The sequence below is a fragment of the Eulemur rufifrons genome, chromosome 3 (genome assembly GCF_041146395.1).
Source record: "Eulemur rufifrons isolate Redbay chromosome 3, OSU_ERuf_1, whole genome shotgun sequence".
Classification (NCBI taxonomy): Eukaryota; Metazoa; Chordata; class Mammalia; order Primates; family Lemuridae; genus Eulemur; species Eulemur rufifrons.
In genome coordinates this window covers 27492542-27518469 of record NC_090985.1, presented here as the reverse complement: position 1 = coordinate 27518469, position 25928 = coordinate 27492542, and the positions used below count along the sequence as shown (strand labels likewise).

General features: G+C 41.2%; 1 protein-coding gene across 5 annotated transcripts in view; it reads right to left on the bottom strand.

Moving 5' to 3' along the window:
* TRAPPC9 (trafficking protein particle complex subunit 9) overlaps positions 1–25928 on the bottom strand; it is a 604744-nt gene that overhangs the window by 538410 nt on the left and 40406 nt on the right. For all 5 annotated transcript variants that reach the window (XM_069465953.1, XM_069465949.1, XM_069465951.1 and 2 more), the window contains 2 exons: positions 23433–23558; positions 11111–11327 (listed from right to left, as the gene is read on the bottom strand). In XM_069465953.1, the coding sequence (XP_069322054.1) occupies positions 11111–11327; positions 23433–23558 (343 nt within the window). The remainder of the gene's footprint in view (positions 1–11110; positions 11328–23432; positions 23559–25928) is intronic.

Below are 25928 nucleotides of genomic sequence, written 5' to 3'. Positions count from 1 at the left end.
GGGCAACAAGGTGACGTCTGGGGCAAAACCTTGATGAGAAGACAGCAACACTAAACCCTAAAATGGAGACAGTGGCAGCGTGTGTCATCAAGTCTTCAGGTTTAAATACGATGATCCATTTAACAGCACTTTAGCGGTATATTTATCCTAAATTCTCAGTAATGTTAGTTGCTATTAATATTATTCAATGAATATAATGTGGTTAACACATAACATCAACCTTTGACTCCAGCTTTGAAATGATTAATGATCCAACCTGTTCCGTTGTTTCACCAAGAATGAATCCTCCATTTTTCAGATCTCTGTTGATATATTTATTAGGTAAAATTACCTGTCTGTGTGTCAGAATCCCCTGTTCAGGTTGTGAGCTCGCTCCTGTACTCGAAGACTGTGTGTTATTTATTATTGCATCCCAGGACAGGGCCTGGCTTGGAACTGGGTACTCAATCAGTGTTGACTGACGTGCAAATGGAACAAGAAAGGCAGCCTCCTCAACCACTCGGACAGCACAGATCCTTCCTCCTTCTATCTTGACCTCTCTCTCTTTCCTTACTAACACTGAGACTCCCTGCCAAGGGTTCCTCTGCTCACAGCCCTTACTCACCTCTTCTCCCACCACCCTGCCCTGCACAGCTGACCAGTCCCTCTTCTGTAGTTCCACTGTATCCTGCACAAATTGCAGACCATAAGAGCTCTCTGACAGGTACAGCAAGGCACTGCAAGCTCATGTATTTCTTCCACCAATTTTCAATTTCCTTGGGAGCCACATTTGTGTCTTATTCACCCAAGCATTCCTGATGCCTAGCAGGATGCCTGACACACAGTGGGTACTTAACAAGCATGTGGATCAAGATTAAAGTCTTGTGAGAGAAAATTCTCCTATTTCTTAGACATGCATACTCAAGTATGTAGAAATGAAATGATGTGATTTCTGGGATTTGCTATAAAATACTTCAAAAAAATGAATTAAAAAAAAGAAAGGCAAAAATAAAGTAAATGTGCAAACATGGTAAAATCCTGATGACGATTTAATATGGGTGATGGACTCATTGTTCTATTCTTTCTAATTTGTATATATTTAAAATATTTGATAATAATTTTTAATTGAAATCCTTGGAGCTGACCACACACACACACACACACACACACAACTTTATATCCTAGTATTTTATCTTTTGTAACATAAAATGGAAGCACTTCTCATATGACTATAGGAAAGGAGAAAGAGATAAATCCCTGCAATATTCTACACTGTCAAAAGAAGCTAAGACCAAATGCCTAAACGATTAAGAAGCCAAAATCAATGTCATGACCAACCTAGCCATGAATTCAAAAAGACCCAATTTAATTAATCTCAACACTACCATATCAAGAATGTTTTTTCACATAAGAACTGGGCAAATACCACTTTGCTAATTTTTTAAAAGATAATGATCCAGCTCCTATCGCACAAAGGGGGCGGAGCAGGATGGCCAAATAGAATCCTCCAGCAATCATCCATCCGCACAAACACCAAATTCAACAACTATCCACGCAAGCAAGCACCTTCAGAAAAACCAAAAATCAGAGAAAGATATCAGTTCCTATCACAGGCAATTATGAATAAGACAGAGTATAAATTTTCTTAACAGCAAATAGAGTACTAGTCATAAATAATTTCTATGTGATTCGAAGTGCTTCCCCTATAAAATATGGATTCTTTTAAGACAAATTTGTGATAAAATTTTCAATACTCTTATGATCAAAAAGTTCACCAAGGCTGGGCGCGGTGGCTCACGCCTGTAATCCTAACACTCTGGGAGGCCGAGGTGGGCGGATCGTTTGAGCTCAGGAGTTCGAGACCAGCCTGAGCAAGAGCAAGACCCCACCTCTACTGAAAAATAGAAAGAAATTATATGGACAGCTAAAAATATGTATAGAAAAAATTAGCCGGGCATGGTGGCACATGCCTGTAGTCCCAGCTACTCGGGAGGCTGAGACAGGAGGATCACTTGAGCTCAGGAGTTTGAGGTTGCTGTGAGCTAGGCTGACGCCACGGCACTCACTCTAGCCTGGGCAACAGAGTGAGACTCTGTCTCAAAAAAAAAAAAAAAAAAAAAAAAAGTTCACCAATTTGGGAGTTTATTACATACGTTGACTACTGCCTTTTAGCAAATCCATTTGCCTTACCACTCTCTTCCACAAGAGTTCCGGGGAAAATTTAATCCTGTTCAGGAAAAGAACTGAGTAAAAGGCATGATCAAAAATCTTCACATACAGTGACACAAAGAAGATTAAAATGATCATAAGCAGCCCTGTAAACTAGCAAATACACGCAGCACACATCTGTGTTCCTACCTAACTCCCTGCAAGCAGCTAGTGAGGATAGATGCTCATCTCAAGAACGAGATGGAATACATTTCAGAACCCGAAAGTATAGACAACTTACCTTTTATTCACAGGTACAAGGTTTTAGATTTCCATTTAATTCTCTGAGAAATGTTTACAGTGGTCCAGAGAAATAGTAGAAATGGGGTTTAAAGTGATTTTTATTTTTTGTTAAAAATGTAACCAGCTGCCACCTACCATTTTTACATTATTTGATCTCAGTCCTTTACCCCCTTTCCCTACCGTCTTTCACAAAATGATGACAAGTGTCTCCTCCTCCTGAAACAGAAGTCTAACTTAAAAGTACCAAATCACTTGGAAGTATGCTTATTTGTTTTACTTTTTGAAAGAAATATGTTTCATTCATCAGGCTTAAAAATTAAGAGCAAGAAAAAAATTCTATTCAATAAATGGCAACAAATATATTGTAGCAGCTCGTTAGGGTGTGGTCCCACATTACATATATCTACTTGGACCCCCGCCCCATGGAGCAGTGTGGGGCACATGGTGACACACAGGTGGCTCTGCTCTTGCAGGGTCTGCAGGCTAGTGGGAAAGGCAGATGTTAAATAAGCACCCCCAATTTCTTTTAATGTACTTAAAAATTATGAGAAGTGCTGTGAGTAAGAACAACAGGATTCAATGAAAGAGAAAAATAAAAGGGTTCCACTTAGGCTGAAGGGACCACAGGGGACCTCTGTGAAGCTGAAGAAATGGCATTCGGCTGAGAACTGAGTTAGGTGGGGAAGAACAGGGGAAGCGTGTTCCTGAAGGAAGGAAGAGCCATTGGAAGACCTCAGACTTGCATATTCTTAGATATAGATAATTGGCCCCTTATAAAAGGAAAAAATTAAGACAACTCCTATTGAAACTTGCATAGAACCCAGGAGGCTTGCTATTACCCTGAAGCCAGCCTGGAGTTATAATCAAAGGATACTCAAAAAAGTAACTGAAAAGCAATTTAAATCTTCCCTGAAGCCTCTCAGAAGCACACCAAATGGGGATTCTGTTCACAAGTGCTCAGAGAAACCCATTAAAACACAATCTCGTCTCTCTGAAAAGCAATAGGGTGACTGCACTAAAAACTCTCTCTTCCCTCTTCCTAAATACCACATCACCCCCTAACCCCACTCAATCAAATTTCTCCAGAAGAAAGCCTAATGGAGCTTAGACACTCAACTTCCCCTCCTCAGACTCTGGGATCTATACTCTACTCTTCTGCCAGTAACTCTCAGCCTTTTAAAATGTAAATCCTACAGTAACAGCAGCAAACGTGCTGAGTGCTGTCCTAAGCTCCTCACAGGGACTGACCATTCAATCCTCACAACCTCCCACTAGATAAAGCTAGTACCCCCCATTTACAGATAAAGAACAGAGACACAGGACATCAGGTGACTTAGCCAAGGTCACATAGCTAGTCAGTAGTGGTGTCCTGCGCTCTCACCAGCAGTATGACCTCGAGAATAACAGGTCACCTTGCCAAGCCGCCATTCCCTTCCACGGCATATGTTGCTCGGGGTCCCCAGTCACCAAGCTCTGAGAAACAATGTTACATGTGTAAATGAGGCCACAGCTAGCCTTGTGTGGGTGAGAAAGAGATACTTCTCTGGGCAAATGCAGCCCGCAGGCCAAGCAGGGCTTAGCAAAGAAAGTCCCTGCATGCGAAACAGACAAAGCCACCCCTCCGTCTGGTCTCACGCAGCCCTGAGCCCGGCAGACAGCTGGGCAAGTGCAGCCGGAACTCCTGTGCAGGCCACAACTGGAGACAGTGACCCTGCCTGCACAGCAGCTGCTCAAGATATGCCACTTAAAATACTCGGAAATAGTGAAGAAAATGTGAACAATCACCTTTTGTGAACAATCGATTTTTCATAACATCTAATAGGACAATTTTTTTTTTTTTTTTTTTTTTTTTTGAGACAGAGTGTCGCTTTGTTGCCCAGGCTAGAGTGAGTGCCGTGGCATCAGCCTAGCTCACAGCAACCTCAAAACGCCTGGGCTTAAGCAATCCTACTGCCTCAGCCTCCCGAGTAGCTGGGACTACAGGCATGCGCCACCACGCCCGGCTAATTTTTTTTTTTCTATATATATTTTAGTTGGCCAGATAATTTCTTTCTATTTTTAGTAGAGACGAGGTCTCGCTCATTGCTCAGGCTGGTCTTGAACTCCTGACCTCGAGCGATCCACCCGCCTCGGCCTCCCAGAGTGCTAGGATTACAGGCGTGAGCCACCGCGCCCGGCCGACAATTTTTTTTTAATAAACAAAAACATCCCCAACTTCAAGACTTACTATAAATCTACAGTAATTAAGACAGTGTGGTACTAGTAAAAGAACAGACAAATAGATCAGTGGAACAGAACAGAGAGCCCAGAAATAGACCTACATAAGTACAGTGCATTGATCTTTGACAAAGGAGCAGTGGCAATACAACAGAACAAAGATAGTCTTTTCAGCAAACACTGAACTGGAACAACTGGACATCCACAAGCAAAAAAATAATACTAACCTAGACACAGACCTTACACTCTTCACAAAACTTAATGAATCATGGACCTAAATATAAAATGCAAAACTATAAAACCTCTAGAAGTTAACATAGGAGAAAATATGGGTGACCTTGGCTACAGTAATGACTTTTTAGATACATCACCAAAGGTACAATCCACAAAAGAAAGAATTAGTAAGCTAGACTTCATTAAAATTTAAAACTTTTGCTCTGTAAAAGACATATCAAGAAAATGAGAAGACAAAACACAGACTGGGAGAAAATAGTTGCAAAATACATATCTGATAAAGGACTGTCATCCAAATTATACAAAGAACTCTTAAAACTCAACAGTAAGAAAACAACCCGCTTAAAAAATGGGCAAAAGATCTGAAAAGATACCTCACCCAAGAAGACATAGAGATGGCAAATAAGCAAGTGAAACGATACACAATATCATATGTCATCAGGGAATTGCACATTAAAATGACAATGAGATACCACCGCACACCTGTAAGAATGGCCAAAATCTAAAATACCGACAACACTAAATGCTGGCAAAGATGTAGAGCAATAAGAACTCTCATTCATTGCTGGTGGGAATGCAAAATGGAAGAGAATTTGGCAGTGTCATACAAAACTGAACGTATTTTTACCATATGATCCAGCAATCATGCACCTTGATACTTATCCAAATAAGTTGAAAACTTAAGTCCACACAAAAACTTGCACGTAAATATTTATGGCTGCTTTACTCTTAATTGCCAAAACTTGCAAGCAACCAAGATTCTTCAGGTGAACATACAAATAACTGTGATATATTCAGATAGTAGAATATTATTATTCAGCACTACAAAGAAATGAGCCAACAAGCCATGAAAAGATATAAGGAAAACTTAAATGCATATTACTAAATGAAAGAAGCCAATCTGAAAAGGCTACATACTGTTATGATTCCAATTATATGACATTCTTAAAATAGTAAAACTATGGAGAAAGTAAAAGGATCAGTGGAAGGCCGGGCGCGGTGGCTCACGCCTGTAATCCTAGCACTCTGGGAGGCCGAGGCGGGTGGATCGCTCAAGGTCAGGAGTTCGAGACCAGCCTGAGCGAGACCCCATCTCTACTAAAAATAGAAAGACATTATATGGACAACTAAAAATCTATATAGAAAAAATTAGCCGGGCATGGTGGCACATGCCTGTAGTCCCAGCTACTCGGGAGGCTGAGGCAGTAGGATCGCTTAAGCCGAGGAGTCTGAGGTTGCTGTGAGCTAAGCTGACGCCACGGCACTCACTCTAGCCTGGGCAACAAAGTGAGACTCTGTCTCAACAAAAAAAAAAAAAAAAAAAAAAAAGGATCAGTGGTTTCCAGAGGTAGGGAGAAGGAAAGATGAAGAGGCAGTGCACTGCGGATTTTTAGGGCAGTGAAATGACTCTGTATGATGCTGTGATGGTGGACGCATGCCATTACACATTTGTCAAAACCCACAGAATATACAACACCAAGAGTGAACCCTCGTGTAAACGGTGGACTCTGGGTGATGATGTGTCAACACAGGCTCATCAACTGTAACAAACATGCCCCCTGGCAGGGGTGTTGACAGAAGGGAGGCTGTGTGTGTGCAGGGACAGCGGGTAATGTGGGAACACTATACTTCATGCCCATTTTTGCTGTGAACTGAAAACAACTTTAAAAAATAAAGTCTATTTTTTACAAATAAAATAAAATCACAGAGGGGAAAGTACGGTTATGGGAAGAATATGATAAGATTAATTCTTAAGTGATCTATATTTAAAAAAAAAGAATAAACACCCTTCAAAACTGCTTGGTAATGTGGACGTATAAATAATACTGCTTCCTATGCCATAGAACTGTATATTGAGTGCAGCAGATGTCTCAGATACTGGGATATCCTCCAGCACCACACAGATGCTGTTCGTCATAGTAGAATCAGGACCAGAAGGCCGCCTGCTGGTGTCAGCAGAGCAGGTGAGGGAGGCCAACCAACACCCCTCTGGTCATTGCTCCGCTCATCCTTAAAAGCAAACCCTGGCAATGCCAACACATTATGAGAGCATTGTTTGGTTTGTAGGCTTTGTTCTCACCTTTCCATCTCTCTCTTTGGAAAAGCTGGAAGGTGCTTACCATGGGACTACTGCAGTGCTACAGAAAGGCTGGGAATTGGGAAATGGCCTCGCCCTAGGAGCCAGTCCCCAGAATGCCGGGCACTCCATGGGCAGGAATAAAGTAAAACTCTGACCAGTGAGGATACAAGAAGCAAGCTCTTCTGGAAAAGTGTGTTATCTCTTCACTGATTCCCATTTGTAGCTTTGGCTCCAGCTGAGTTTCCTATGAAACACACCAGCCACAAGGGCAACAGCAAATCTTACTGAGATTCCAAATCCCTCATCCTGGCTCAGTCTGACCTTGGCTCCCCAAATCCAGCAACCTGTTTATCAGTCTTCACGCCTTCCTCTCATGCCTTAGCTGACCTTGGCACTGCACCGCATGGTCATCCTAGATGGAGAGCCTTCCCCACTTGTCCCCTCCCTTTCTCCATCACCAGTGAGTGTTCCCTACAGAAACAACACTGAGCGAAAGCCCACCACCATCCGTAAAGGAGGGTAAGAACTAGATCAGTCTTCTCAGATTCATGTGAGAATCTTCCAAGTATGTACACCCAGACCTCACCCCAGGCATCTGCTACCTGCCATGAGGTGTTGTCCTCATTTCTGGAACAAAAAAATGGAAGCCATAAGGAAGGCATCTTCCTCTTTTTGAAGTGCAGAAAGAGCCAGACCCAGACTCCATGGGGCAAGGGGCCGGCCCCCCACTGTAAGGGCCAGGCTCAGAGCCCAGGGCAGAGACAGCTAACGCAGAGGTCCGCCCAAGGACTCCATCAGCAATGACGGTCCCGTTGGAAGGTTTTCATTTCTCTTTCTCTTCGTTTTCACTTTCTTTTTTTTTTTTTCTTTTTTTTTTATTTTTCCTCATCCTCCCTAGTAATCCTTTATGAAGGTTTTAATTTCTCAACTATGAGTTCCTCAGGCACCAAAATAAAGTTCTGTTAAGGACCACATGGTCTTAAGAGTGCTCTGGGGAACTAAGGACAGTCCTGTGAGCACAGCTGGGGCACAGCTGTCTGAGGGTGGAAGCAGCCCTGAGAAGCCAATTAAAGGCCCACACTAGGTGTGGTGCAGAGGCCACAACAATCTCTGGGGAAGCACCTGACTGCCCTGAAGTTCCTCATATGTAGAAGACAGAGACCAGTATGAAAATCACATGTCATCAGTCTTAATTCATATATGCTCGGGTCCAACTAAAAGTGCCAGTCATGAAACAGGGGCTCAGTAAACCACAGGTTCCATCCATCTCTTGGGGAACGCAGAGGAAAAAGAAATTAGAGAAAGGGAGAGCAGGTGATAGGGCAGGTGAAAAAATCCTATCATGAAATCTGTTTGGGCAAGATGGTAAAATACGATCTGGCAGAGAAAACCACTGAATGGGTTCAGATGTGGCTGAGATCAGGCAGGAGCTTGGCTCATCCATATGTTCCTCCTCAACACAGGGCATGGTGTCCAGTACAAAGCAAAAACCAAGAAATCTCTAGAGAATAGGAGACCTGTTAGAAAGGGTCCCAAATTCTATTCTTGACCTCTTGCACTAAATACCATCAACAGCTGAAACAAAAGCAAGGGACAGAATCCAGGTTCAAAATGAACCGGAGCAACAATATGAGTCAGTGTCACTGATAACGTCCAACAGAGACAAATGTCAAGCCCATGTTTAATTTAAAACGTCCACAGCATGGGTATGGAATGGAGGAGACCTGACAAGGTCACATAGAAGACAGACATGGTGTGCTCTCATACAGGAGCAGAGAAGTGTACCATCTACCCTAATTAGCACTCTGCCTGCCCCGTCTTGCCCCAGGGGCTCCAGAGAGACAGGACATCTAAGGCCCTAAAGATAAAAATCCATGGTTACTTCACTCCTGTGAGGACCCTCCTTAACACACCTGCTTGCACGCAGAGCCTCAGCTCCTCCAAACACAGCTTCAGGCCAGAGCGCAACAGGCCAGCGCACAAAGGCTCTCCCCTAGCTGCACAGTCACCCCCTCCCAGGTTTAGGTCTCCTCCCTCCAGAGAAGTAAGAGCCTAAAGCACTGCGTGTGCTCCAAATGCCCCAGCCCAGCCTCCCTTCACTCCCCTCACATCCTGCCCGGGAAGACCCTCCTTCTGCTACGCTACTCACTTAGTCTCCCTTTTCTCTTCCGAACCCCAGTGCCCTCCTTTTATTAAATAAATGATTTTAGAAAGCATTTTAGAAAAATGTTTTTAAGTAATTTGGGGCAAAAAAATTATTTTAGATATCATTGTGTTCTTAGCCAATGGTTTGGCAAAGTATAGTTGCTGTGCCAAACCTGACCACCATCTATTTTTTTAAATAAAGTTTTATTGGTTTACACATCGTCTATGGCCGCTTTCACACCACAACAGCAGAGTCGAGTAGTTGTGACAGAGATCATATGGGCCATAAAGGCGAAAATATTTACTATCTGGACCTGTACAGAAAAAAGTTTGCTGACCCCTCCTCTAAGCTAACCAGAATTCATCCTGAGAATCTGATTTAGGAGAGATGGAGTCTATCAACTTCAAGCTTTGCTTTGGGAAGATGGTCAGAATGGCAAGAAGTCTAGAGAATGTAACTTATCAGGAATATCACTGCAAATGGAGATGCAGAAATTAGAAGAAAGCTCTGAAAGCACCTGAGAGCTCTCTGCAAACAGGTGGAGGGTTGTTTTATGTGAGAAACTGCCAGTTTATTTTTACTGTAGAGGGCGGGAATTATCTTCTGTTTTTTGGAGACAGGGTCTCACTCTGCTGCCTGGGCTGGAATGCAGTGGTGCCATCACAGCTCCCTGCAACCTCCAACTCCTGGGCTCAAGCGATCCTCCCACCTGGGCCTCCCAAAGTGCTAGCTAGGATTACAGGTGTGAGCAACCATGCCTGGCCAAACTATCTTCTTTACCATCGCATCACTCACCTAACACACCATGTGACACACAGCAATAGTGTAACACATCACCCATCGAATCAATGTATGAAAAAGGTAAGTAGATATATCTTCAGATATTCAGGTAGGTGAAAGTAAAGAGAAATGTGATTTTTCATTCAATCTGGGGGAGAGCCATAACAATCAGAATTATCTAAAAGCAGAACTGGATTCATCATTAAAACCATAAGCTCTTCCAGTCATCACAGGCCTTTAACAGATATGACTATATAAAAAAGATGCTGTAGAATCCATTTTTGTCCTGGTAGGACAATAACCTAGAGGACTGACTTCTCAGTTCCTTTCCTATCTAGAAGCCTATGCCTTTGCTAACTCTAGATTTGAACTGGAGAAAAGTGCTATATGTTCTCTACCTAAAATAGTAACCAAAACAAATTTTTTTCTCCTAATAAAACTTTGCCTAGCTGGGCATGGTGACTCATGCCTGTAATCCTAGCTCTCTGGGAGGCTGAGGCAGGAGGATCGTCTGAGCTCAGGAGTTCGAGACCAGCCTGAGCAAGAGCGAGACCCCATTTCTACTAAAAAAATATAGAAAGAAATTAGCTAAACAACTAAAAATATATATAGAAAAAATTAGCTGGGCATGGTGGCACATGCCTGTAGTTCCAGCTATTCAGGAGGCTGAGGCAGAAGGATTGCTTGAGCCCAGGAGTTTGAGGTTGCTGTGAGTTAGGCAGACGCCACGGCATCTACCCTGGGCAAAAGACACAGATTCTGTCTAAAAAAAAAAGACTTTGCCTAATTCTGTGCATTACATTTGTGTATACTTGTTGTGATAGCTTTATTTTTAATATGCATTACCCAGCATTAACACTGCAGAATAAGAATTTACTACCAAATGCACAGCTATATGTGTACACATACACCCAAGTATATTTATTCCTGGTTCATTGACTTTTGCTAACATAACTAAATTTCATAAGATAAGTAAAATTCTTAGGTATTTCAAGTATTTTGTTCATACACCATGCCAATGAGCTCAAAGGCAACTTCTGTCTACCACGGACAAAGATTTAAGAATTCAAGCCCCAGAGTACCCAAGTACAGGGCAGGGTTTTAGTCATCTTTGTACCACCAGCACCAATCACAAAGTCTGCCATGTAGAGCAGGTGCTCAAACAGTGCACGATTAGTTGAATTAAAGCATCACTTTAGTTCTAGCAGCAGGACTTTCAGTACCTCTGTTGAAGTCACTTGGATCCAGCGACAGACTGTAGCCAGGAAGTGTCTCCAGGAGGAGTTTGTAGCAGGCCCTCCACCCGGGTTCTGTGATGCTTGGGGCCACGCACTGCATGGCAGCCACGCGCTTGAAGAACGCAGACTTGCGGTGGAAACCGATCAATTCGTAGAGCTCGGACAGGATGCTGTATCGCTGGATTTTTTCTTCCTCAGAAAGCTGAAGCACAGAAAGAAAGTAAAAAGCTTTTGAAAGAAATTTATAAGTGAAACAAGAAACACACATAAGAAAAGTTTTTTTGTTAAACAAAGACCTCATGAAACATGAAGGAGAGGGACAGCCTCGTTGCCAGCCCCGTGACATGACAATATCACAAAAGCACTGAGCGGTTTTTGTGGACACTCCAAAACCTTTGACGAGCACACTGCTTCAAGTGTAGCCTGTCATCCTGCTAATAAGGCCCAGATTCTCTGAACAAAGGTATTTGCTACACATCACGTAAGACATCTACTTTAAGTTCCTTTATCAAAGAAAAGAAAAGGAACAAGAGTTCATGTAGACAGTAGGATTTTGGCAGGGACTTTCATCAAATACAAAAATTCTTAAAACCCCAGAATATATATAGTCATGTAACTTGATAATGAATTGTTAATAATAACACCACCTAACTTAGACTTAAGACTTCATGGCTTACAAAAAGTTTTCTTTTATCCAAGACCTAACTGAATCCTCCCAATAACCCTGTGATGTAGTAAAAACAACTTCTGATTCTTAAGCATCTACTACTATATACTGACAACCTTAACATAGCTTATTTAATCAAAGCAACAATCCCATGAACTTGTAGATAAGGACATTTGAAGCTCAGAGAGACACTAATAACCTGCACAAAATCAAACAGCCAAGAAGTGTCACAGACAAGACCTGAGTCTGGGCTCGGGCTCTGCTCACTGCATGGTGTTCACTTCATTGCACTGCAGCTACCTTCAGAGAGGAAGGAAGGCAGGGCCCACACTGCCGCTCAAGGCACGCTGCTAAGGAAGTGGTTCTCCACCTCCCCTGCCCTGGACAATAAACGTGTTTCCCAGATATTTCTGCGAGCTCAGAATCTAAGTTTGAACACCCTTCCAATCTATGTCCTTTAAACCCTCCACCCATTCCCCACCCCAGCACCCACTGTCATGGCCCTTGACCTGAGTCATCTTCACACCACCTTTCTCTACCTTCCTTAAGTCACCCACATACCCTGGCTAGAATAACACTCCTGAAGCACAGCTCAGAGCCCATCATGCCTGCTATGGTCAGAATGTTTGTATTCCCTGCCCCCCTAAATTCACATGTTGAAACCTAACCCCAAGGCGATGGTCTTAGGAGCTGGGGCCTTTGGGGGGTTGATGGTCATGGGGGTGGGGCCCTCATAAATGGGATTAGTGTCCTTATAAAAGAGACCCCATAGAGATCTCCCTCACCCTTTCCACCATGTGAGGACACGGCAAAAAGATGGCCGTCTGTGAACAGGGAAGCAGCCCTCACCAGACACCAAATCTGCCAGCACCTTGATCTTGGACTTCCCAGACTCCAGAGCTGTGAGAAATAAATTTCTGTTCTTTATAAGCCACCTAGTCTATGATATTTTTTATAGCAGCCCAAACAGACTGAGACAACCCCCACCTCAAAACCACTCAGGAACTCATCAGTAAAAAATGAAGCCCAAATGCCTTCATGGGCACACCAGGCCCTCTGAAGGTAGTTAGCCCCAAGCTGGCCTTGGAATTCTAGGTCCCACTTCCTACCTATGGTCTAACCAAACTGAACAACTTTTATTTATTTGTTTTCTTATTCTGCCAACACATATTTATTGAATGCCCACTCTGTGCCAGCCACTACTGTGGGGGGAGACACAGCAGTGAACAAAACAGGCACAGACCCTGCGCCCAAGGGCCTGCATGCCAGGACAGGCTAGTCCTCCTGGCTTAGAATCAGCAGGGAAGATAGCAGTCACCCAGTGAACAAAGAAACAGAACAACTGTGTCAAGTGCAACGAGATGCCCTTTGACACAGGATAAGGGTGAAAAGGGAAGACCCTGCTTCAGACAGGACTCAACCAGGTGAAGATGCTCCAGGGCACAGGGGTTCCCTGAGCGCCCCCGCCTCGGCTCTCTGCTCCTGCCTCCCTCCGCCTGAGAGGCTCCTGCCCCCAACATCTGCTCCGACTCTTCTTCAAAGACACCATTCCAATGTCACCCTCTCCAAGAAGCCTGTCTTCATGCCCTTTAGCTGCAAGCTACCACTTCTTTCCTAAATTCTCATAACCATTCTAGACTATCATTTCTCTCTCTGTCTCCTAAATTATTCATGTGTATGTCACCACTGCCCCCACCCAGGACCGCCAGACCTTTCCTAAAGTGAAAGGTCATTTCACACTCACACCAATGATGTGTGAGAATCGCTGTTGCTCCACGTGCTCAACGACATTTGCTGTTATCAGTCTTTTTAATTTTAGCCATTCTGGTGGTTTTAATTTGCATTTCCCTGATAACTAATGATGTTGAACACTTTTTATATGATTACTGGCTACTTGTGTATCTTCCTTTATGAAGTGTTTGCTCAAATCTCATGACAGTTTTTAAAATTAGATCATTTGTTTATTATTGAGTTGTAGAAGTTCTTTTTATATTCTCAATATAAGTCCTTAGTCATATATGTTTTGCAAATATTTTCTCCCAATCTGTTGCCAATTTATTTCGCAAAGGGAGTCTTGATAAGCAGAAATATTATGTTGTGACATAGCTCGATTTATCAGTTTTGTCTTTTATGGTTAGTGCTTCCTGTGTCCTTGTCTAAGAAACTTTTGCCAAGGTCACAAAGATATTCTCCTATGTTTTCTTCTAGAAGCTTCTTGTCCAGGTCTATGATTCATGGATATTCAAATTTGAATGGGACATAGCCTCTGTTTTCTAGGAGTGTGCAGTACAGCTGCAGAAAGAGATTCCAGTGCTGTGGGGTATTCACTGTGGCAGAGGATTGAGGAGATATATAAACGAGAAGCAGGCATGCATAATGCCTTTATCACAAACCTGCAAACTCCTAGATCTTCAACTGTGCCTGCCGTATAACAAACATGATAAAAGATGTTGGGGAAGATAAAACAAATAGTGATCTTACCCAGTGCCCTTAAGGAGACCACCATCTAAAATAAAGGTGACAGCCAGGGAAGGTCACAAGCCTTGATCTCTAATCCATCAGAACTCCCATTGATTCTTTCATGGAACCTATCTAAGATGAAAAGTTGTAATACTCTGAATGATAATATATTATTTCAATCTTCCTTTTATCGCTTGAATGTAATAAGAAAACAAATGATAAACACTATGTTACAGATGGAATTGAAATCACTTCAAGCCCTGAAAAGGATCCTTGATGGGAAAAGCTTGGACACGACTGCTTTTGAGCACCAGGCAGACACTTGACTAACAAGCTTCTTGTTAGTGGTGAGCCCTGGGAGCCTCAGGACAAAGTCGTGTTAGGTCAACATGGACACCTACAGCACAAGGATCTGGGGAACACAAAATGGTCCTCGGTAAAATACTAGGCCAAGATCCTCATGAAATCTTAAAATGAAATCAAATCCCCAAACTCATTTCCAACCTGCTGTACTTTAAGGCAATATTAATCAGCACATCTTTGCTCTAATTTTTCAATAGGCTGCATAGTCACGAAGTCTGAGTTCAGGGCCCAGATGTTTATGTGAGGTTCCAATGGAAGTGGCTCAAAGACTACTCAAGACAAGTAGCTTTACTCACAAGACAGACTCTGGGGAACTCAAATATTAATTCACTTTTCCATTTCCACTTGAAAGTAAGTTTAGATCTGCTTTATTCTACTAATAAGAAAGAAAGTGGTAACATTAGTGGGAAACTCAAGATATAGGACTAGTCTGGGGCAGGAAGATACAGGGAGGAACACAGGCTAGAGTCAGAAAGTCCCAAGTTCCAGTGCCAAATCTGCACATCACTGGCTTTGGCACTTTCCTTATCTACAAAATGGAGATCATCAAGTCTAACTATGATTGTTGGAAAGACAAAATGAAATAATGTGGACACTTAGCATAAGCCTACAACTCTGAGTGTTCAAGAAACAATAAATATTATTGTTAGTTAATGTCTGTCAACTCACACATTCTAACCCCGTTAGCCAGCCAAAGATTATCTAGAAAATGCCTAACCCCCATCAGCCTTCTCAAACATGGGACCTTGTAGTGATCTGAAGAACAAGGCAGTGGCAGATGGTTTGAGACAGCCTGGTGATAGCACTCAGTTGATGACCACAGAGGAATGCAGGATGGAAAACGGCAGAGACCACACTTTCCCAGGTATGGAAAACACATTCCATTTCTCGCCACAATTATGTCTAGCCATAATTATATGGAGAGAAAATATATGTTCAAAATTACACAAAATTTCTATGTGTCTGTCAGAAAAGTTTGGAAAAAACGTAACTTTCTTTCCGACATCCCAGGGCAGGGGTAATAAAGTGTCCACCAAAAGCTTTTCTTTAGAAAGCATATAGAGCGATGGCTCATACCTGTAATCCCAGCACTTTGGAAGGCCAAGGCGGGAGGCCTGCTTGAGGCCAAGAGTTCAAAAACAGCCTGGGCAATATAGTGAGACAAAAACAGTCTGGGCAATACAGTGAGACCCTGTCTTTACAAAAAATTATAAAAATTAGCCAGGCATGGTGGCATGCACCTGTAGTCCCAGGTACTCAGGAGGCTGAGGAGAGAGGATCGCTTGAGCCGGTAGTTGAAGGCTGCAGTGAGCTGTGACTGTACCACTGCACTCCAGCCTGGGTAACAGAGCAAGACCCTGCCTCTAAAAAAAAATAAAAATAAAAAATAAAAATAAAAATAAATCTGCCTAAAGTAATTGGATCCATTTTCAGTTTTAATCATTCAGAGGGAAGAATGAAAAAAAAAAGTTAAATAAGACCTGGTCCCTCAAAAGGTCATGGGATAGTGGAGGAGAAAGACAAGCCAATGGGGACTCACTCTGTCATGTTCTCACTCTGCCTTGTTCTAGGTGCCTGGGAAGATGGACAGAGAGATGGATGATGTAGGGTGCTGTGCTCCATGCTCTTAGACAGGTACCTAAAAGGCTCGTAGACTACCAGGTATACCCACCATGTGCTAGAGGGATGAAATTTTATAAACAGTTAATACCCTTGGTGAGCACACCATTCAAAAGTGGTACCTGAAGCAAAGTCAAAGCTTGACTCCGATCATCCCAGTTCCCTTTGATTCATTCTTGGTTAACCTTAAAAACCAACTCCTTTGCCTTCAAGAAGTACTGCCTACTTTCACTAGTGAATTTAGTGACCGAGTAGGCTTACATGTACTTTGACAATTACATGAACTTTGACTATGGCCTTTCTCTCCATTCACCTTTCTATACTGAAGAGTACTGAGTTTCTCTGTTTTTGTGTGTCAATGGTTGTCAGGCAGGTGTTGCTGTGGTGGACAAGTGCTGAAAAGTCCTATTCTGCGATCTTGCTGATGTCACTCCTCCTCTAAGAGAATTAATATCAGCCCCAAATCTTCACTGTAACTTATACATTTAAAGTGAAACAAACATACAGAAAAGAAATGCTAGGATAAATCACTTGTCCCCATATAGTGTTTGTTTTATAAAGAATTCTTTATTGGAATTAAATTTGCAAAATAAACATAAAAAAAATTAAGGCCCCAACTAGAATAGAGAATTGAAAGGACATACAAAATTAAGAAAGGGGTAAAGCAGGAAAATGAGAAGACAATCTAAAAGGTTAATAAAATCCATATCCTATAGACGATATCAGTGATTCCTAGAATACCTTATCTAAACATGACAATATGATAAGATGCCTCTCTTACTATAAAACAGCCAATGTAAAAAACAAAAAAAACAATCAACTAAAACAAAAAAGTAAAATTCTAAGTTTTGGCAAGTGATAGAAGGCTGCCAACTAAATGTGTCCTCCTTTTTTCCCTGAAAAGGAGGATTTGTTGACTCTTTATTGCAGACATCCCACGTTCATAGTTTGGAAGGCAATATTGTTAAGATGGAAAAACTCCCCAAACTTATCTGTAGGTTCAATGTAATCTCTATCAAAATCCCAGTTGGCTGCTTTGGAGAAATGGACAAGCTGATCCTAAAATTCAGACGAAAGTGCAAGAGACCCAGAATACCCAGAACAGCCTTAAAACAGAAGAACGAAACTTACTATAGAGCTACAGTAATCAAGATAGTATGGTACAAGCATAAGTACAGATATATATGTGCATATCAATGGAATAGAATTAAGAATTTAAAAAAAAAAACAACCTCACACTTAGTAATTTTCCACAAGGGTGCCAAGATCATTGAATGGGGAAAGAATAGTCCTCTCAACAAATGGTGCTGGGACAACTGGATATCCACATGTAAAAGAATAAAGCTAGACCCCATCTCACATGATAAACAAAAATTAAGTCAAAATAGATCATAGACCTAAATGGAAAACTTAACCTCTAAACTTCCTAAAGGAAAACATAGTAAATCTTCCACCTTGGGTTACCAATGGTTTCTTATGCATAACACCAAAAAGCATGTGATGAAAGAAAAAATAGATAAATTGGACTTCATCAAAATTAGAAACTTTTGTGCTGCCAAGGACACCATCAAAAAAGTGAAATGACAACACCAGAATGGGAGAAAAATTTTGCAAAGCATATATCTGATAAGGAATTAGTATCCAGAATATATAATGAATTTACAACTGAACAATAAAAAGAAAATAAAACCCAATTTAAAAATTGACAAACAGTTTGAATAGATATACAAATGGCCAGTAAACACATGAAAAAATGCTCAGCATCATCAGCCATCAGTGAAATGCAAATCAAAACCAAAATGAAATGCCACTTCGTACCCAGTAGGATGGCTATAACCAAAAGATAGACAGCAAGTGTTGATGAGGATGTGGAAAAATTGGAATCCCTATACATTGACGATGGAAATGTAAAATGGTATAGCTGCTTTGGAAAACAGTTTGAAAGTTTCTCAAAAAGTTAAACATAAGTTATCATATGACCCAGCAATTCTACTCCCAAGTATATACTAAGAAAATTGGAAATATGTGTTCCTATAAAACTTGTACATGAATGTTCATAGCAGCATTATTCATGTTAGACAAAAGGTGGGAACAACCCAATGCCCATCAATTGATGAATGGATAGAGAAAACATAATACATCCACACGGTGGAATACTATCTGGCCATGAAAAGGAATGAAGTACTGATTCATGCTACAACATAAATGAGCCTTGAAAACCTTATGCTAAATGAATAACCCTGACATAAAAGGACAAACACTGTCCTTCAAGGTGAAGGGCATATTAAGTGTTCATTGTACTATTCTTGCAACTTTTCTGAAAGTTTGAAGTCTTTCGAAATAAAAACGTATTACACGTTATGAGTGTAAAATAATAAAAATAATCCCTTATGGAGGGTTTTAAGGATTAACACATTAACTGCCAAGTGAGTTGTACTGAACTCACACTAGTTTTAAGCCCAGGGCCTTGTGAGGCATACGTAACTCACATGTCTCTTCACTTTGGGAGCCACAAGAACTATGTTTCAGGCTGTATATAATTCATGCACGCAAAACAATAAAAAATAAATTTTTCATTAAATTAGAAAGGATCATTTTGTTTTCAAAGTTTTTACTCTATTTTCATAATAAAACACTGTGGCCCCAAGGAAAAATATTTTTTTTCTAGTGTGGCGTGTGGCAGTCAATGTGTTAAATGCAGAAATGGGTATAATGCCCTTGGTACAAGGCCTTGCATACCCACCGATGGTCACTGCTGTCACTGCTGCTCAGAGGAGTGGTGCCAATGCTGGCAAGAACCACAGGATGAAGCATGCGTCATCGCTGGCTTTATTCATCCAACAAACATTAATAAATGCCTGGTCTATGACAAGCATTGTGCTTGGCACAGTGACTATAAAAATGACTAAGATACAGTCCCTGCTCTAGAATATGCATGAATTACCAAACTTTCCTATTAAAAATGTATCACTTTAATATTCATCTCAGCTTTAAGGTAACCCCTAAGGTGAACAGTTTAAAATTTCTAAAAGCAATACGTGTCTGTGATATGCTCTGTTTACGCATTTATTTACATTCTGCCTCATTCTAAAAAAGCAACTAAAATCAATTTTTCAAACACATACAATTTAACAACAAAAAGATAAAAATCAGGGTGAAGAGAAAATGAGGGCTGTAATTAAAGGAAACCTGGGGAAGGTCAAATCACAAAAACGTATGCCACGAAGTAGTTGTCATTATTAAGGGTAAGACCACAGATTCAGTGCTAAGGATCCTAGCAGCTAAAACAAAAAGAAAAAGATGATAAGCTACAAGGTTCACGACGCCCGTGAGATAAATATCTACCCCAATTGCTGGCATGGCCCCACATGGGAAATTCTGAAGCATCATTCTTATTACTGAGCATTATTCTTCCCTGTGTTACATATAACAACACCACGGCACATGTATGTGGCTCATTCTCCAGTCTCTGGCTTTTCTTATTAGCCCCCTCCCTCTTTCATCCCTTTATTGGGCTTCAAATGAAGATGTGAAATGCCAACCTAAAGATCAGGTCAAAGACTCCCACATCTTCGTAGGCAGCTCCTCATCCAAAGCCCAGCTGGGTATCACAGGCCCACCTGGGCTACTCATTTCTCTGCAGCTTTGACTCACTCAGGAGGTTTCTTTATATGTCTGTTTCCCATGAAACTCCTCTCTCCTAAAGACAAGGTGGCATGCCATATCCCAGACTCTCATTCAACCAGAAATGTCTCAGTTCCTTCTCTCTCCTTTTCCTTCTCCAATAAGGAACTTGACTTTCCTCCTTCCCCATCCAGCAGTTTCTTTGTGAGAACGATGAATTCCCCACAAACGATCTCTGAAAGCCAGGCACCCTGCTGGTAAGACTGAACTGTTTCAGCCTTAGCTAAGCTGCATTCTTAGTACTTTCTCCCTTCTATGTTAAAAAGCCTTTCCTGAATCTCCCCATCCCTCTGATTTTGAGCTTAAATTGACATAAAGTTCTGAGCTTGTAATTATTATGTGCATATCTACCAGGTTTTTTTTGCTGGGTTTCCTTAGCAACAGCTTCATTAAGGAAATGCATCAAAAATTTTAAAAAGGCTATTCTTACATCTGAACGAATAGCCTGCATAAAATTTGAACGGCTTTGAAGAGAAAATTAACCAAGGACAAAGAGGTTGCAGGTCTTAGTCAATAGTATCATGAGCCAAAATGTACTCAAATGGCTCAGAATCATTCCTGAACGTTAGGTTTATAGGAAGCGAAGGGTATTGGATTGACTAAACATTGACCCTAGAGTATGTTCTCAAGTCTGATACAGTCAGACTTTTTTTCTAGTTTTTCAAACAATTCCTTACTACCAATTTCTCTTACTATCAATTGCCATTTTCTACTAAGAATTAAAAAAATAATAATTTCAATAATTTGGGTTGTTTGGAAGCAACTACATGATTCAGTTCACAGAGCTTGGATTTTAGAATCAAAACAAACTAGGCTTAAACAGCAACAATGGTATTTATGAGATAATGCTGGGTATCCGGCAAACTCTCCTGTCTCATCTCTAAAATTTCTCATCTCTAAAATTAGGCACAATAAACTGCTTAGCAAAGTTGTCACGATGATTATGGCCAAGATCTGTAAAGCACCTAGTTAAATGCCTGCAAGGAGCCGGCTGCTTAATTAGTACTATCAGTAAGTTTCCTCTTATTTGATAATGGAGAGGCTTTGCCTTTTTGTCGTCTTTGTGTGGTAACAGAACTTATTTTACTGAGATTATACCACTAGAGCAGCCTCAGCTAGAAAATTCCCCAGGTGTACGTGGCAGGGCATGTTCTTTTCCTTTGTAGAAATGATAAAATTTTTAATTACCTATTTTTATGTTTATCTGTTTAGCACCTGTTTCCCACTCTAGACTTAAGCTCAGTCAGTGCAGGACCATGTCTGTTTTGCTGCCCACCGAACATTCAAGAGCTAGCAGACAGCCCCACACTGTGCCTCAGGCCCGGCACCCGGTGTGGCACATGACTGAAGGAAAGAGAGACCAAGCACACTTCCCAGAGGCCCCTTTCCCCTCTGAAATTATGGTCTGACTCTGGACAAGTCACACAGCCTTTCTTTAGCCTGGAGTTCCTCCTCTGTAAATAGGAATAACTGCAGCTGGAATACAGAATTATAAGGACTAAAGGAAATAGCCCAAATTCACAACCTAGTAAAGTGCTGGTAAATGGGACCTCAACAAACAGGAGCTACCTTTATTCCTTTGATACATTACCAATGAGGCAAACACTTCTACTGAATGCTTTGCATGTGCAAATCAGTGTGTTTAGCACTTTATATGCATTACTATACCATTTACAACTTAAAACAACTCTAGAAGTGAAAATCATCACTCCCATCTCACAGTTTAGAAACAGGCTAAGGAGGTTACAAAACTATTCCAAATCACACAGGGAGGAAATTGTGACTTAAACCTCAATCTGGGGTGCCAAAGTCCATGTTCCTTCCATCTCCGTCTCCCTCACCGTGTGCCTGTAAAATCTACACGTGCAATACACAAATTCGTAGAAAGCCGGTTATTAAATGAAACGTGTGCTGTCATTTGTTAATCATAGATAATTATCATAAATTACTCACCAAAACAACTAAAGAAAAGATAGATCAATCTGTGTCCCTGAACACAAAGAGGAGAATTCTGCACTGAATTCTGTAAAGTGAAGAAACCCTTTCCAATACCACTAAATCCAAATGTATTATTTATCAGTTTTTATGTGTGCACGGGGATTCTTAAAGCAGAAGGAACCTGCAATAATCATATCTCAGCTCCTTTCAGAATTTCCATATTAGCCAAAATCATTTCCAGGAACTGATATAACACGTCAATTCTGCAATAGAACACACTTGATCAAGAACCAAAAGCTGGTTCTATTTCAGAGAAACTACAGGCCCTTCTTTTTTATTGTTATTATAAAATCCTACCAGAACTCATTATTTTGCTGTCTGCTCATTGGCAAACAAACATGGAGATGAGTCAACAAAAGCAAAGGATCCTGTTGGGGAAACTCAAAAAAGGCCAGGCAGCCACGACTGCACCATCCTGGCTGCCCAGCCGCAGGAGAGCCGCGGTGTTTGCTGACCTCTAGTGGTCCGTGGGAAAACTAAACAAACAGCAAAGGAAGGGCTGTTCCAAACAGCAACAAATTCCCACAGATTTTAAATGAAAACATTTTATTTTATAAAATATGTGTATTTATATATCCACCTGTGAAAACAGCTTTGCAGCAAGCCCAAATTTTCAACATTAATTTGCAAAGGCAACTCCAGTCGTTAAGGACAAAAGTCTCAAAGTCCTCCCTGCACAGGCTGCCAACCAAACTGTCCACAATTCTGTAGCTTCAGGCCTTTTAAGGATCCGTTTGAAAGCCACAATCCATTTTCTGCTCTGTCACAAAAGTGTCCTTCTAAGCCCTACAACCTGAAAACAACCCTTGCCCATTGCAGTCACTCACAGGATAGGCACTAAAACAGAACTGGACATGAAGTATCTCATCTAAACTAGTCCTTCTAATAAACACCATATCAGTTGTTATTCTACCACTTCACAGAGAACGATATTCGGAATTGGACACACCAAGTGATTTTGCTCAGGGTTATGCAGCTAACAGGTGGCAGAGGTAGGCTTCAAAGCCAAGCCCATGGGACTGCTCCCCAGCTTGGATTCCGTAAGGAGTCTCTCTTGCCTACCTGGTAAGGGCTAGCATTCTTTACTTTTATGCATGATCTTCACCAGGTCCTGACCCAACCTGCCTTTGAAGCATCTTTCCCCCCACTGTCCCTCACAAACAAAACCACTCTGGCCCCAGAATTACTTCTGGCTCCCCAGACACTCAGTGCTTAGCCCCAGCCACACATTTGCACCCCAGCCCCTCAAAGTTGCAAAGCTAGTAAGAGGCAAAGTTATTTCTCCAATCAAAAAAAAATGTTAAAGAACAGCAAATTCTGAATTTTGAAAGTAAACTACCACAAAATAAAGTAGTAAAACATACACATAACCACATTAATAAGGATATCAAGTTAAGACTCCAGTTTTTACTGTGCCATACTGAATCTTAGAATAGCAAAATAAGCTGATCACTAGTGAATGAATTTCACAAGAACTGAATTAACTCTTCCACCTAGAGGCAGGCATACACTCACCTGTCGAAGATTAATGTAAACTGCATTCTGAAGAAATTCTGAGGCTTCCATGCTCCGCTTCTGAATTGCAAGGACACGTACTGCTTTGACACACGCTTCCAATTCAATCACTCCAGCATTCTTATACTGTAGGATATAAAGGAGGAACTTCAGTCGAAAAAGAAGAGTGAAGATGTTTCTGTCATATTCTAAAGGCTGCACCACTGGGACTCAATAACTCTGCAACAGCAATTCCCCAAGTACAAGGCTTCTCATAACCCATCCCCACCCCAAGAGATGAGAATTTGTTTTTGATAAAGTCTATCATTTATGGGGGCAAAAGAATGTGGCTGAGTGAGCCCATATAAATATGTATGCATTCATTAAAATAACACAATCACAATAGCTTGCTATTTTGCAAAATTTCAAAATATTATCAACAGATACTTCGCTATTCATTTCCGCTTATCATCCCTTGTAGTACTCTAAAACATTTTTAGAATCTCACACCTGCAGCTTTAATGTAGTAGTTGTAAACGCATTTTACTTTGTTGCAAAAATTATGGTTCCCTGAACGTTCAATGTCTTTCTGCTTTTCTATCTCAGAGTTGCTTGTTCCTATTTCTCAGATCCTATTATGGTTCCTGAGATAAAGACCAAACAAAGGCATGTGGAACAGAAAAGGCTTTGTAGAACTTCATTTAACTACTCAATAAACTGGGGGAGCATGTCTCAAACCTCACCCCCAATTCTCCTAACTTCAAGCCAGGAGCCACCCCCAGCCACACTGGGTGGCTCCAGACCCGGAGCAGGTGAAGGAGCCGGGTTCCCACACCCAGCCCCACCTTCCTGCCTCCTCTCTCCCAAGCCTCTACCGCAAAAATCCCACACACTATCTGTTCTTCTGACTTTTTTCTTCTCTACTCCACTTTTTTTTTTTTTCCATAATTATCCTGGCAGGAGTGATTTTCAATTGATGTAACTGAAAAAATATTCTTAAAATTAAAGAAAAGGTTTATAGAGGTTAAGTCCATGTGTACTAGTACCTAAAGAGAACCTGAGGTTTTGGAGGGACAACACACTAATATTCTTTTGTGAAGGCATTAACACATATAAAACTTGATGCATTTAATCAGTAAGCATTTACTGAGACCACTATAGGCCTGGCCTGGCATAGCTGCCCATGAAGACGCAGTCTGCCTATTTACCAGTCATCAAGGAGCAAAGGTGTGACTGGTCATCTGTCTCACTGATGTATGTATAATTTTGGACAAGTCTTCATTCCTTCCCCGTTTCTACACATGTAATACACACATAATCTGTGATCTATTACAATTTACCAAAGACGATCAGAAAAAGAAACTATTTGTACTTACCTAAATACCAACACTGAAGTCAGAAATGTATCAATTTTATGTACCATTTAACAACACAACAAAAAAAACTAACATAGGGATTTGATCTATTGAAAGAAAATGATTACCTTTCCTTCAAAACTCTTAAAAACAGTTTCTACTGAAGTGAGCATAAAGGTCAACTCAGGCTTTTTCCACATATTTTTGGATAAATGTATATATTTTCATTTATATTACAAAGAAGTTTAAAATGAAATTATGAAAAATTATTCTTGTATTAGTAGACAGACACCCACAATTAATAGGGATTAGGGAAAAATGGCCATTTGCTAAAAATCTACAACATACCTAGCCTTCTACAGGCATTACCCTGGAACACAAGCTCTGGGAAGCATGGGGCTGGGCCCCTGTTCTTGCTGCTCAGTCCTAATAAGTACCGACCAATGGCCCAGCATAGAACCATGCAATCAATACTTTAGGAATAAATGAGGGAACTATCTCATTCAATTGTAAAACAAAAACCCTAAAGCAAATTTATTTACAGATAAAGAAAATAGGACACCAAAAAGTAAAGTTTCTTGCCCAAGGTCGCAAAGCTAGTAACTGGGAAAGGCTGGATTTGAACTCAAGTCGGCCTGACTCCAAAGCTAAAGTGGAAATGGGAGAAGGTTCAGCACACATACTATTGTCCTCACTTTGTCCAAGGCTAGCCTTACCTAGCCTTAGACAGCACCACACACAGAGGGGACTAGAGGGTAAACTATAATAACAAGGGTTTTACATCCAATAGTTTCTGGGAAATGTGAATGGGTCCAGAGCTTCTTGTTGATTAGAAACTCAGTTGATGGCCTTCTCTGTAGAGGCTGCCATGGACAAAAACTAATGGTAGGTGAGCAGTAAGAACTCTACCAAGACACTGGAAGTCAAGAGGGGAGGGTTCTCTGCCTTCCCAAACCACTGTCTTGTTATCTGCATGTATGAGATAACATAAGACCTAGACTCTAGTTCAAATCATGCCATTGTGTGACTCTGATCATGACACGTAAACCCTGGGCTTCAGTTTCCTTATACCTACAGAATGGCAAAAGGCTATATGCCATCTAAGGTTCCTTTCAATTCAAAATACAATAACACCAATATATCAGAAGAATGTCTAGGGGTT